Source organism: Geotrypetes seraphini, chromosome 3 (assembly GCF_902459505.1).
Source record: "Geotrypetes seraphini chromosome 3, aGeoSer1.1, whole genome shotgun sequence".
In the NCBI taxonomy this organism is placed as follows: domain Eukaryota; kingdom Metazoa; phylum Chordata; class Amphibia; order Gymnophiona; family Dermophiidae; genus Geotrypetes; species Geotrypetes seraphini.
The window spans coordinates 108,922,009-108,936,921 of record NC_047086.1 but is presented as its reverse complement, the minus strand read 5'-3'; the positions used below and the strand labels follow the sequence as shown (position 1 = coordinate 108,936,921).

Genomic DNA, 14,913 nt, shown 5'->3' with positions numbered 1-14,913 from the left:
CATCAGTTGGCTTTGACATCTCCAGTGCCTCTTTTTGCTGTTTTCTTCATAGTAGTCTCTTCTTTTTTTTCTTTTTTTTGGTTCTCCTGTTTTAAGTGAGACCAGGGTCTCAGACTATCCATCCATTGCCCTTTAAAATCAAGACTGCTTTGGTCTTATAGCATGGCTCTTGGGCTTGCAACATTAGCGCATAAAGGCTATTCAAAAGTGGTGTTTATCACTCTCTTGAGTTCCAAGAAGCAGACAACTCTGTCAGCCTACACTGAGGCCTGGAAGGGTTCCCAGAGCTGGTATGTGTAAAAGATCGAGGACCTGGTTACAGCCCTGATTGCAGTGGTGCTAGCATTTCCTCAGGAAGGCCTTGAAAAAGGCCTAGCAGTGGGCTTCCTCAAAGTAGAAATTGTGGGTCTCTCATGCTTCAGACCTTGGATCAACAAAGGAACTTTGGCTTCTTATCCAGGTGTGTCCATATTGTTGAAGGGAGCATTACATCTGCATCTACAAATATGGCACCCTTTTCCAGAGTGGAATCTGAATCTTGTCTTGTGAGCTCTAGCCAGAGCTTCATATGAGCTGTTGGAGAAGGCGTGAATAATGGATATCATTGTGAAAGCAGCATTTTTGGTGTCCTGCATGATTCAAGCTGGGAGGAAGGCACTCACACATATGCTGTGTGGGCCTACCAAAGGTGTCTGGAACACTAGATAGTGTCTGCATTGGGACTCCATTGGAGGACACCACTCATCTGTGAGAATGTTTGCCTTTCTGTTGTCGGACAACACCTGCTACAGGTAAGTAACTTCGCTTTGTACATGTAATTGTTGTTAAAGAATTTGCACTTAGCACACAGTATCCTGATGTAACTTAGGGATGATCTAGAGCCATTCTTAACCTAGTCCCATTGGTTCAGGATATCCATAATGAATATGCATAAGAGAGATTGTATACACTTCCTCAATTGCATTCAAACCTAACTCATGAATACTGATTATGTATATCCTGAATTCCTGATCAGACTAGGTGTATCACATGGACTGGGTTGGGAATGGTTGATAGAATTAACCCATGCATGCCTAGTACTGGGGGAAAAAAAGGCTGCTAAATACTACTGCTTGTTTTAGTTTATAAAAGAACAGGTATTGCAAGAACAATACAAGTGTACTAGGCATGAATTTACTTTGTTTTCTCCAGTATCATATTAAGTAGAGTCTGGTAAAATACACTGCTCTCCCCTGTGTTCTAAGTATAATAGCTCCTAATATAGAAAGGAAGTTGATTGTGTTCTTTTTTCTGTAGGGGTTGCCTATTTTATGGTCCTCCTGGAACTGGCAAAACCTTGATTGCCAGAGCTCTGGCTAATGAATGCAGTCAAGGTGATAAAAAGGTGGCCTTCTTTATGAGGAAAGGAGCAGATTGCCTCAGCAAATGGGTTGGTGAATCTGAACGGCAGTTGAGGCTTCTCTTTGACCAGGTTAGAGGAAAACCTTGTTTTGCTACATGGAATGCCTTTCACAGTTTATTATGGATTTTCAAACTAGTGTCTTAAAAATAAAAATGTAGCATTTTAAAGGTATATGTGTGTATATACTGCAGTGTATCGCAAACTGTGTGCTGCGGCACACTAGTGTGCCTTCTGAGATTTTAAGCGTGTCACGGCACACTGGGCAGGAAGAGAGGCTCTGGCGCCTGTCAGCTAACTTCTCCTACCGTCACATATGCTGGGACTGATTTTACGGTCATGTATCGGCCGAGACACCTGCCTTCTTCTCTCCGCACCCCAAGACCAGTAGCTCTGTGTGCTTTTAACTTCAGCACACAGCTGCCGCTAGCAGTAGTTTAGCTGAGGTTTCATCAGGCAGCCTCGAAGCCTTTGCTAGGCCGGCCTGCATCGCATTATCAAAGTGGGCCAGCCTAGCAAAGGCCCCGAGGCTGCCTGATGAAACTGCGTTTAACTACTGCTAGTGGGAACTGTGTGCCGAAGCTAAAAGTACACAGTGAGGTACTGCTAGACTAGAGAGAGGAGAGGTATTGCTGGGGAGGGAAGGGAAAAGGTGTACTGCTGAACATGGGGAACAGTGGTACTGTTGGATAGGGGGAGCAAAGAAGGGAGAAGGGGTACTGCTGGACAGGGGGGAGGTAAAAGGAAGGGAGGAGAGGTGCTGTTGGACCTGGCAGAAAGGGAGGGAAAGGAAAGGTGCTACACACTGGAGTGGAAGGTGATATGGGGAGAGAGCATGTTGCATTGGGGGATGGGAAGGAGGGATGCCATTCGAGGGAAGAGAAAAGGACAGAGAGAAAGTATGCAGGAGGCAGAAAGTGTTGGACTCATGGAGAGGGTGAGATGGATGGGGAAGACAGAAAGGAGGGAAGGAGAAATGTTACACTCTGGGGAACTGGGGAAGGGGAAGAGGGCAGAGAGTGAAAAGTTGGACTCATGGAGAGAGAGAGAGAGAGAGAGATGTTGGTTGGGGGAGTGAAGGAGGACCAGAGGAGAAGCATGCAGGAGAAATGTTGGACTGGGAGGGAGGCCAGAAAGATGGAATGGAAGGGAGATGGACTGCAGGGAGCAGAATGGAGGAAGGGAAAGAGAAATATTGCACTGGGGGTGGTGGAGGAGAGATGACTAAAGGAAAGGAGAGATATCAGACCAGGGAATGGAAGGGAAGGAGGGGAGTCTGATAGCGCTATAGAAATAATAGTAGTAGTAGTAGTAGTAGTAGTAGTAGTAGTAGAGAAAGATGCCAGATTATAAGAAGGAGAGGAGGGAGATGCCAGACCGGGAAGGGGGGAAAGGAAGGAGAGAGATGTCAGACCACTGGGGGGGGGGGGAGGAGGGAAGGAGAGAGATGTCAGACCATGGAAATAGGGAGAGAAAGAGAGAGAGATAGGAAGGGAAGGTAAGACATGGAAAAGTAGATCTTGAGAAGAAAGCAGAAAAATGGAAATATTGAATGTTATGTTAATGCCAAAGATGGATCAAGGCAGAGAGTGAAGATGGAGAGAAAAACAGTCAGTGGATAAGAAGGCACTGGAAACAGTTAAAAGCACAGAAAAATAAAGTTACCACACAACAGAGGTAGGGAAAATGATTTTATTCTCAATATAGTGATTGAAATGTGTCAGTTTTGAGAATTTATATTTGCTGTGTATATTGTGTGTATATAAAAAATGAATGGAAAAAATTGCATTACAGTTAGTAAAGAGGGTGTGATCTGGGGAATAGCTTGAGTGGGTCTAGGGAAGGGGTGGGCAAACTTTTTGATTTGTGGGCCACAATGGGATCTTAAATTTGACAGAGGGGCCAGGGGTGGGGAGGCACAATGAGGAGGGGGAACCAGCGGGGGGGTTGTCTGATACCGCAGGAGGGAGCCAGGACGGGGAGACAAGATGGCGTCTGGAGCAGGACTCTGAGAGGAACACTACCATCTCAAAGGTGTTCTTTTTCCTTTAAACTTTTTGAAATAACTTGTTTCCATGCTGAAGAGAAGGGGGAAACAGAGGGGTGTCCCTCCACCTACCTCAGGATCCTCGACGCCGAGGCAGACTGTAATTACAGCTTTTACAGTCCAACCTTCCACTTTGGGCGCTTCTGCTGCTGCGAGTCGGGAAGCTCACAGCTTGGACAGCAAGATGTCACTCTCGCTGAGCCTGCGAGGATCGCATACCCCTCCCAAATCCGGGGAAATGTCGGCAGAACAGAACATGCAGGAGGGCTCCCCCGGTGTATGGAGAGAGGCACGTTCTCTTGCCGTGATAGACCCAGAAGCAGTTACAACTATGCTGACCCCGGTGTTGGAGATGCAGCGTTCAGGGAGTGCGGAGCCCTTGGCAATGAGCGGTAGTAAGGTTGTAGGAGCCCAGAGTTCATCTCTTGGGGCATAAACCACAGAAAATCTGTCTGCTATCTCCTCCCTCAAGCCGTTGGTGAGACCACAGGCAGTAACACTGGATTCCATCTGGACTGCGATAGAGAATCTACACTCGGTATGCACCAACTTTGTTTCTATTACCTTGAATTCTACCACTAGGATAAGTTCCTTAGAGACTTCTATTCAACAACATCAAGTGGATTTAAAAAATTTAGAAAAAGTAACAACTGAGACTAAGAATTTGCTTACTAAACAAATGACAGATAAAATGATGATCTTGAGGAAGATTGAAAACTTAGAAAATCAACAAAAAAGTTTGAATTTGAGGATTCTCAATTTTCTGGTTGCTAAGTTTATGCCGCCTCAAGAACTGTTTAAGAATTTCATGTTGACTGCTTTAAATATTCCAGAAGCAAGTCTTCCCCTGATGCAAAAAATTTATTATTTAAAACAAAAGGAAAAAGCTGTGGAAGTTGAAAAAACACAATTGGATGTTTCTGCTATTTTGCAATCATCTGATATTGAAACTCAGGGGTGGACAACATTATTAGTCTCACTGGTATTCTTACAAGATAAAGAAATGCTGTTGAAATTGTATTTTAATTTAAAACAGATCACCTATTTAGGTGAAAGGGTATATATATATTTCCGGATATCTCGAAGTGGACACAATCCAGGAGGAAAGAATTTTTGACTTATCGATCAAAGGTGATTGCTTTGGGAGCAGTGTTCCAGTTAAGATTTTCATGTAAATGTTTTGTCTCTTATCAAGGGAGTACATAAGAACATAAGAAATGCCTACGCCGGATCAGACCCTAGGTCCATCTATTCCAGCGACCCGCACACGCGGAGGCCAAGCCAGGTGTCCCAGTTGGAGACCCTGGCTACCCGTATGCATCAATATGTTTTGCAAGGAGGTATACATCCAACTTACACTTGAAACCCAGAATGGTAGTCTCCGTCACCACCTCATCCGGGATAGCATTCCAAGCGTCCACCACCCGCTGTGTGAAACAGAACTTCCTGACATTTGTCCTGAGCCTGCTGCCCCTCAGCTTTAGTCCGTGACCTCTTGTCCGTTTCACATTTGACATTGTGAACAACGATGATTCTTGCTCTATTTTGTCGAATCCTTTCAGTATTTTAAAAGTCTCAATCATATCCCCTCGCAGTCTCCTCTTCTCGAGGGTGAACAGTCCCAGTCTTCCTAGTCGTTCTTTGTAGCTCAAATTTTCCATACCTTTTACTAGTTTCATGGCTCGCCTCTGCACCCTTTCCAGCAGGGCTATATCCTTTTTTAGGTAAGGAGACCAGTGTTGGACACAGTACTCCAAGTGCGGTCTGACCATTGATCTGTAAAGCGGCATTATAACGTCCACTGATCTACTTGTGATCCCTTTCTTTATCATGCCCAACATTCTGTTTGCTTTCTTCGCCGCTGCCGCGCATTGAGTCGACGGCTTCTGGTTTCTGTCTATCAGTACCCCCAGGTCTCTTTCTTGCTCAGTTTTGGCCAATGTTACACCTAACATTTTGTATTCATGTTCCTTATTTTTCTTGCCCAGGTGCATCACCTTGCATTTGTCTATGTTAAACTTCATCTGCCACTTGTCCGCCCATTTCTCCAGTTGGTCTAGATCCTTCTGGAGATCTTCAAAATCTTTTTGTGACCCAACTGCCCGACATAGTTTTGTGTCGTCTGCAAACTTGATTATATTACTTGTTGTCTCCTCTTCAAGATCATTTATGAAGATATTAAATAAGATAAGCCCAAGAACCGAGCCTTGGGGCACTCCGCTAGTTACCTTCCCCCAGTCCGAGAATACCCCATTTATGCTTACCCTCTGCAATCTATTTTCTAGCCTTTTGCCTATCCATCTAAGTACATCCCCTTCAATTCCGTGACTTAGTAGTTTCCTCATAAGCCTTGTGTGTGGGACCTTGTCGAATGCTTTCTGGAAGTCCAAGTAAATTATATCCACTGGGTCTCCGCCATCGATTAGTTTGTTCACCTTCTCGAAAAATTGAAGTAAATTCGTCAAACATGACTTCCCCTTCCTAAAGCCATGTTGACTAGCTCTCATCAGGTTGTGATTTTCCAGGTGTTGCACTATGCTATCCTTAATCAGTGCTTCAACCATCTTCCCAGGAACCGACGTTAGACTCACAGGTCTGTAATTGCCTGGTTCTCCTCTGGATTCTTTTTTGAAAATTGGGATAACATTTGCTATTTTCCAGTCATCTGGTATTTGCCCGGTTCTAATTGACATGTTAGCTAGGATTTGTAAATATATTTTCTTTGAATCTCCCCAATTAGGTTTTTTCTTGGAGGGTAAAGGAATCTCTACATAGTCCGATTGAAACAGGTTATTAATGCGGTATTAATTAATGGATAGGATTATATCTCAATACTGCTCTATTTCCTAATTTGTGATTTTCTTTGGTATATGTCCCCTTTCCCGAGGGGCTTTATTTATTTTGTCTCTTCTCCTCAGATTGTGGACTGTATTAGATGATTGTTTTCATTGTTAATTTTTGTTCCTTAGCTTTTAACTAAGTAAGTTCATATATTTGTATTTCCTTTAACATCTTTGTAAATGGGATGTATTAAAATGATAAATAAATAATAATAAAAAAAAGATACCGCAGGAGGAAACAGCACTCCCATGGCTGCCAGCTAATGAATCCTCGCAAATTTTCTTTTCATGCATTGTGTTAGAAAGTTGAGTGCATTTGCCAGTTTCGCCTCCTTCAAACGTTAGCATCTGTCACCGATGGCTTCTTTCTACCGTGGTATCTTTTTGTTGCTTCATTTCCTTCAATGGGAAGTCAGTTGACCCAACTAAATGAATGGAAAGAGAAAAAGCCAAAGGCTGCGCTGACTTCCAAACAAACAAAAAATGCCTGCAGCTGGAGAATAAGAACAATGAACATCACAGCGCTGAACTCTCCTTGGTGGCTGTTTGTCAGTGTCCCCCCTACCGATCCCTGTGCTCTCCTGGCACCAACGGTGCTCCTGGCGCTTTTTCCTCGCCCTGTCCTTCGTTTATTGCTTATCCCCACTTAGGCCTCCTCAAAATGAACATCTCCCTTGATGTAGCTGGTGGAGATCCCCAAGCCTCATAAGCTGATGACCATATTCAATAGGAAATAACTGCTGTGAATTCCTGTAGTCTCTCGAGACTACGGCGGGAGCTCAAGGCAGCCATTTCCTATTGGTGATGTACATGGGGCAGGAGCGTAGGAAGATCGCTCCTGCCCCGAAAGCCTGCTTGACCACCAGGTAAGGCCGGGATGCTAGGAGGAAGGTGGGAGAGAGGCAGGAACATGATAAATATGGGTTCCCCCCCCAAAAAAAAAAGAAATCACAAATTTGTGAAACTGCGAGTGTGGAAACCTCAAATGGGGAGGGGGAAGTGTATCTGTTTCTATATAGACAGACACACATACACTGTGCAAATAAAAGTTTTTATTTTGATCAATCTGCAACTGCCTCTCTCATCCTCTGATGTAAGTTTGTGTGTACATTAGCTCAGGATGAGGCTTCTGGCTTTCAGGTCTGACAGAGAAAGCATGCTTGCATTGCTGTCTGACTCAGGAAAGTTTAGAAAATAATTGGGGGAAGAGAGCTGCTGTACTGCTGGGACTTGAGGGGGTGGGTCATACGTACTGCATAAGATGACATGTTAGACTAACCGGAACTTGGGAAGGGAGAGAGTAGCCTGGTAGGAAAGGGCAATATCAGAATTGGGGAAGACGGAGGGTAGAATGCTGAGTGCCATGGTGTAATGCAGTTATCTTTAACTGAGAGCCACCTGTACAGCCCTTAACCACATATAAAAATATAGTGCGTTCAGTCAGTTTTTTGTTGTTGCAATAACTACAGTAATAACACTAAGGCCTTTATTTTAACTAGGCGATGGGGATGACAATAGAGATATCCAGACTGAAAGGTGTTCAATTCCCCCTGTATTTTACAAAAGGCTTTGCCAAGTACAGATTCTTTTATAAAATAAGTATAAGTATTTATATATGTAAGTGCATGTAAAGTAGGAACAGTCATTTTACAAATGTACATGTGTACAAAAGGAGTGGCATCAACTCAGCATCTTCATGCATAAAATGTTGGTACTTACGGTACATAAGGAAGTAGTAATTTTGCATCTTCCAAATGTCAGTGCTGGTATTCTTGGGAAAAAACTAGGATGCTCTAGACAAGGAATATTTTGGACAGTGCTGTGTATCTTTTTCTGCCTGATATAATTACCCTCCCACTGGTATAATTACCCTCCCACCTTTGCCTTAACATTTTAGAATTGTACTTGATGTAGTACATTACCAGCATTTCTTTTGCCATTACAAATTACAAGGGCCTTGGTTCTTTATGGCACAGAGAGAGCAGAGGAAGGATCTATGATATCAGATCATTGTTGGATGAAGGAGTGGCAGAGTGGTTAAAACTACAGTCTCAGCACCCTGAGTTGTGGGTTCAAACCCTGCACTGCTCCTTGTGACCCCGAGCAAGTCTCTCAATTCTCCATTGCCCCAGGTATGTTAGATAGATTGTGAGCCCACCGGGACAGATAGGGAAAATATTTGAGTACCTGAGTATTTGAGGCAGATTTTGTTTGACAAACTTGCTGCACTTCTTCGAGGGAGTAAACAGGCAGATAGACAAGGGGCGAACCGGTCGACATTGTATATCTGGATTTTCAGAAGGCGTTTGACAAGGTTCCACATGAACAACTGCTTCGGAAAATTGCGTGGATTAAAAACTGGCTGGAGCATAGGAAACAGAGAGTGGGAGTAAATGGACAATACTTGGACTGGAAAGAGCGTCACCAGCAGGGTGCCGCAGGGCTCGGTGCTTGGACCCGTGCTCTTCAACTTCTTCATAAATGATCTAGACATAGGTACGACGAGCGAGGTGATAAAATTTGTGGACGATACGAAGTTATTCAGAGTAGTGAAGACGCAGGGGGATTGCGAAGATCTACAACGTGACATAATCAGGCTCGAGGAATGGGCTGCGACATGGCAGATGAGGTTCAACGTGGACAAGTGTAAAGTGATGCATGTTGGTAACAAAAATCTCATGCACAAATACAGGATGTCCGGGGCAGTACTTGGAGAGACCTCCCAGGAAAAGGACTTGGGAGTTCTGATTGACAAGTCGATGAAGCCGTCCGCGCAATTTGCGGTGGCGGCGAAAAGGGCGAACAGAATGCTAGGAATAATAAAGAAGGGGATCACGAACAAATCGGAGAAGGTTATTATGCTGCTGTACCGGGCTATGGTGTGCCCTCACCAGGAGTACTGCGTCCAGCACTGGTCGCCGTACTTGAAGAAGGACATGGTACTACTCAAAAGGGTCCAGAGAAGAGCGACTAAGATGGTTAAGGAGTTGGAGAAGCTGCCGTACAGCGAAAGATTAGAGAAACTGGGCCTCTTCTCCCTCAAACAGAGGAGATTGAGAAGGGACATGATCGAAACATTCAAGGTACTGAAGGGGGATAGACTTAGTAGATAAGGACAGGTTGTTTACCCTCTCCAAGGTAGGGAGAACAAGAGGGCACTCTCTAAAGTTGAAAGGGGATAGATTCCGTACAAACGTAAGGAAGTTCTTCTTCACCCAGAGAGTGGTAGAAAACTGGAATGCTCTTACGGAGTCTGTCATAGGGGAACACACCCTCCAGGGATTCAAGACAAAGTTAGAAAAGTTCCTGCTGAACAAGGACGTACGCTGGTAGGACTAGTGTCAGGTCGCTGGTCTTTGACTAGAGGGCTGCCGCGTGAGCGGACTGCTGGGCATGATGGACCACTGGTCTGACTCTTCTTATGTTCTTATGTTAAACCGCTTAGATAACCTTGATAGGCGGTATAAAAATACTTAATAAAATAAAAAAAATAAATCTCCCTCTGATTTCTGAAGGTATTGGTCATTTCAGTTAGTATTTATGTCCTGTATAAAACAAGGCAAGAAGTTCTATATATCTCAACAAATCTTGCCTGCTGAGAGTTATGTTTATTAAGAATTTGATATACTGCTCTCGCATTTTAGTGACCTAAATGGTTTACAATGTAACAATTAAATAGTTATCCTGATATTATGGATTTTCAGTTCTCTCTGCTCAGGTCAAGCTCATACAGGCCCTGCCTCTGAAGTCACATCAGTGTTTTTTTGCTTCCTAATTGATAAACTAGTGACTCTTCTTGGATTTTCGATACAAATGCAGCTTCTCTACTATGCCCTTATTCCCCCTGTTGAGTTCTTACGTCTTCCGTGTCATCTGGGAAATTTAATACTCCCTGTAATTTCACAATTTTGTCTCATATTGATTTTAAAAAGCTTATTACATATTACAGCCTCTTAACCATTCAAGGTGTATCTTTAGAGCTATTAGAAAATTCTAGCAGTGTCCCACTTCGTGGGTGTCTTCCCACCCAGTGAGTCAGTGCAAATTCCTCACGCTGTTTTATTCCAAAGAGCTGATAGATTTCATCTTTTTAGTCTCTCTTAAGTGCATCTCAACAGATATTGTCAAGTGCTTTCCTGTGCCTGTTTTTCCTCCATTTCTCTAATTTTTTTCATAGTTTTGTTTTGAGTATCTTTCCCTTTATTGAGTTTTTTTTGGCTGTTCAAGTTTTCTTTTTTTTTTTGCAAGGCTCTTTAAGGTCACTTTTAGACCTGAGCACTGACCTTGATTTGAGTCTGACTCTTTTTTGATGATAAAAATTGAGGACTTCAACTTAGCTGTGATTCTTTTTTTTTATGTCCAAGAAGTTCCCTAGTGGCTTCAAAAAGTGTGCTTAATGTGGTTGAGTGATCTTTGCAATGGATCTTCACACTTGGTGCCTTGGGTACCTTGGGCCTAACCATGAGCCTTGTACTCTTTGTTTAAACATACAGTTGATGAAACGGAGTTCATCAGGCCCAGTGGGAGAAACATTTTGACTCCTCGAAGGCTGATCTATTGACATCGGCATGGAAAGCATAGACTTTGATAGTTGCTCAGACTTCACCTGCCACTGGTGAAAGTCTGCTGATAGCAGGCCCTAGGACAATTTGTTGAATACAGACCTAGTGTTGAAGTACACACCTCAGCTTTCCGTCTTCGTTTCCAGCATATAGCCTGATGGGTTCCGGTATGCTATGTAAATCTTCTTCAGTAAATACAGCCGCAAAAAATGTGTTCAGTTTGTCGGTGATTGCTTTGTCCTCCTTTAGCGCTCCCTTTATTCCATGGTCATCCAAAGGTCCCACCGCTTCTTTCACGGGTCGTTTTCCCTTAATATATCAAAATAATGACTTGAAGTTCTTCGCCTCCTTGGCTATTTTTTCCATCATAGTCTCTTTTGGCCCCTTTTACTGCCTTATGGCACCTCCGTTGTTGTTGTTTGTGCTTGTTCCCGTTTTCGTCCGTTCTTGACTTTTCCATTCCTTTAACAAAGTTTTCTTGTCTCTGATTGCTTCCTTCACCTCTACAATGAGCCACGCCGGTTCTTTGTTCTCTTTCCTCTTGGATCCCTTGTTGATACACAGTATATATAGATTTTGCGCCTCGGTGACTGTGTCCTTAAAAAGGGACCAAGCTTACTCTAGCGTTTTTACAGTGCTTATCCTCTTCTTAATCTTCCCTACCATGAGTCTCATCCCTTCGTAATTCCCTTTTTGGAAGTTCAGTGTCATGGCTGTCGTTTTGGACCTATGTTTCTCCCCTGTGTCCAGATCGAAGCAGATCATATTGTGATCGCTATTTCCCAGCGTCCCTTCTACATCTTGTGTTGGTCCTCACAGGCTATTTAGAATTAAGTCCAGAATTGCATTTCCTCTAGTATTGGGTCTGGATGCTGTGGTTCAGCCATGGCCGAAGAGCGAGCTCATGTATTTGTTTCCTCCATAGCCCATGATAGGCCAGATTCTTTACAGGATTGCAAGCCATCAGGGAACAATCATTCTCATGGTTCCAGATTGGTCATGCAGACTGTGGTATGCAGATCTAGAGTATTTTTAGACACGCACAAGTCTCAGACTAAAAGTACAGCTGGACCTTCTTTCTCAAGGCTTAGTGGTAATAGAAGATCCATATTGCTTTGCTCTTACGGCATGGCTTGTTAGGGCACAAGGGATACTCGGAGGTAGTGATTGCTACTCTGCTTAGATCCAAAAAGCCTTCAACAGTCTTTGATTATGCTAAGGCATGGGAAGTCTTCCAGCAGTGGTGCATTAAGGAAAAGGAGGAGTCTTTCTCTGCTCCAATCTTGGTGGTGTTGGCCTTCTTCCAGGCTGCCTTGACAAGGGGATTACAGTGGCATCCCTCAAAGTCCAAGTGGTGGGACTCGTGAGACTGAAAGGCGTCGTTGATGTCTGATCTGGACATAGCCAGATTCCTAAAAGGGGCATTGTGTCTCAGGCCCATGGTAAAACACCCATTCCCTTCATGGAACCTAAATATGGTTTTGCAAGGCCTTAGTAGCCAGACTCCATATAAACTGCTGAAGGAAGCATCCTTGATGGATCTGATACTCAAGACTGTCTTTCTTGTGGCCATTATCTCAGCGAGAAGAGGCTCAGAGCTACAGTCTTTTTTTTGCAGATAGCCTTTCCTTGTATTGACAGAGGCCGGAGTTTCTTTGCGCACTTTTCCATCCTTTTTGCCGAAGGTTGTTTCGGCTTTCCATGTTAATCAAGAATTCAGATTGCCAGCATTCCAGTCTAGTTTCTAAGAAGAGGTTGAACACATTCTTCTCGTCGGTTTTCACGAGCGAAGACACATCTAATATACCGGACTCAGAGGAGCTCATGAGTGGGGAACAGGCCGAAAAATTGGAGCACATAGAGGTAAGTAAGGAGGATGTCCTCAAACAGATAGACAGGTTAAAATGCGGTAAATCACTGTCCCGGACGGGATCCACCCAAGGGTTCTGAAGGAACTAAGACAAGAAATAGCGGGCACAATCCAGCATGTTTGCAACCTATCCTTGAAAACTGGTGAGGTACCAGAGGACTGGAAATTGGCGAATGTCACACCTATCTTCAAGAAGGGATCGAGGGGTGACCCCGGGAACTACAGGCCGGTGAGCCTGACTTCAATTATAGGGAAGATGGTGGAAGCTATGATCAAGGACGGCATTTGCGAGCACATCGAGAGGAATGGCCTACTGAGAACAAGCCAGCACGGATTCTGTAAGGGAAGGTCGTGCTTAACGAACCTTCTGTACTTCTTTGAGGGAATAAGCAGTCGGGTGGACAATGGAGAACCCATAGACATCATTTACCTCGATTTTCAAAAGGCTTTCGACAAGGTGCCACATGAAAGGCTGCTTAGGAAGCTGTGGAACCACGGGGTGGGAGGGGATGTGCACAGATGGATCAAGCACTGGTTGTCGGGTAGACTGCAGAGGTTCGGAGTGAAGGGCCAATATTCTGACTGGCGGGGAGTCACAAGCGGTGTGCCACAGGGATCGGTGCTGGGGCCGTTACTCTTCAACATATTTATCAATGACCTGGAAAAGGAGGCAAAGTGCGAGGTTATAAAATTTGCAGACGATACCAAACTGTGCGGCAGAGTTAGGTCCAGGGAGGAGTGTGAGGACCTGCAAAGGGACCTGGACAAGCTGGAAGACTGGGCAAACAAATGGCAAATGCGCTTTAACGTGGAAAAATGCAAGGTCATGCATATAGGGAAAAAGAACCCGTTGTTCAACTACAAATTGGGGGGGGGGGCATTGTTGGGAGACAGCAGACTTGAGAGAGACTTGGGTGTGCTGGTGGATGCATCACTGAAGCCATCTGCACAGTGCGCAGCAGCCTCGAAAAAAGCCAACAGGATGCTGGGCATCATAAAGAGGGGCATAACAACCAGGACGTGGGAAGTCATCATGCCATTGTATCGAGTGATGGTGCGTCCACATCTGGAATACTGCGTCGCCGCACCTCAAGAAGGACATGGTGGTACTTGAGAGAGTCCAAAGGAGAGCAATGAAACTGGTAAAAGGGCTGGAACACTGCCCATACGCCGAGAGGTTGGATAGGCTGGGCTCTTCTCTCTGGAAAAAAGGAGGCTCAGGGGAGATATGATAGAGACCTTCAAGATCATGAGGGGCATAGAGAGGGTGGATAGGGACAGATTCTTCAGACTGAAGGGGACAACAAGTACGAGGGGGCATTCAGAGAAACTGAAGGGAGATGGGTTCAAAACAAATGCAAGGAAGTTTTTTTTCACCCAAAGGGTCGTGGACACTTGGAATGCGCTACCGGAGGAAGTGATCAGGCAGAGTATGGTACAGGGATTCAAACAGGGATTGGACGGATTCCTGAGGGATAAAGGGATCGTGGGATACTGAGGGAGGAGCTGGGATGTAACACAAGTATAGAAAGCTAACCAGGTAATAAGTATAGAAACCCAACCAGGTCATGCATGTGCAAGACCGGAGGGTTAGGACTTCGATGGGAAGATAGGACTTCAATGAGAAACCAAGGTGGCAAGGGAGCCCCTTCTGGTGATTCAGACAGGTCATGTCCTATTTGGGCCGCCACGGGAGTGGACTGCCGGGCAGGATGGACCTATGATCTGACCCGGCGGAGGCACTGCTTATGTTCTTATGTTCTTAAGAAGGACCAAATTCTGAAGAAGTTGGATGTGAGAAGAGTGCCTGTCCGATAGCCTAAACTCGTTGGGTGCTTCAAGATATAGGACCATATTTTTGTGCTCACTAGTCAGGCTAAACGCGGCACACCAGCCTCCAAGACCACAATCTCAAGAGGATCCGTAGGGCCATTTTGCCAGCATATATTGCATTCGAAAAAAAAGTCACCAGTCTCCGTAAAGGTGCATTCAACTAGAAGTGTGGCTTCTTCATGGGCGGAAGCTTGGGCGGTCTCCCCTGAGATTTGTAGAGCAGTGACTTGGTGCACTCTACATACATGCATATATTTTCCAGGTTTTAAAAGTGAATGTAGTGGCAAGGGAGGATTCCGCCTTTGGCATCTTAGTATTACGAGCCAGCGCAGAGATTCCACCCTAGATTTCTGGGACTGCTT

The 14,913-nt window shown here is 44.6% G+C and overlaps 1 protein-coding gene across 3 annotated transcripts in view; it reads left to right on the top strand.

Annotated features, from left to right (window-relative positions):
* Nucleotides 1–14,913, top strand: part of ATAD2B (ATPase family AAA domain containing 2B) — a 528,611-nt gene that overhangs the window by 223,576 nt on the left and 290,122 nt on the right. For all 3 annotated transcript variants that reach the window (XM_033936345.1, XM_033936343.1, XM_033936342.1), the window contains exon 12: nucleotides 1,297–1,471. In XM_033936345.1, coding sequence (XP_033792236.1) covers nucleotides 1,297–1,471 — 175 coding nt within the window. The remainder of the gene's footprint in view (nucleotides 1–1,296; nucleotides 1,472–14,913) is intronic.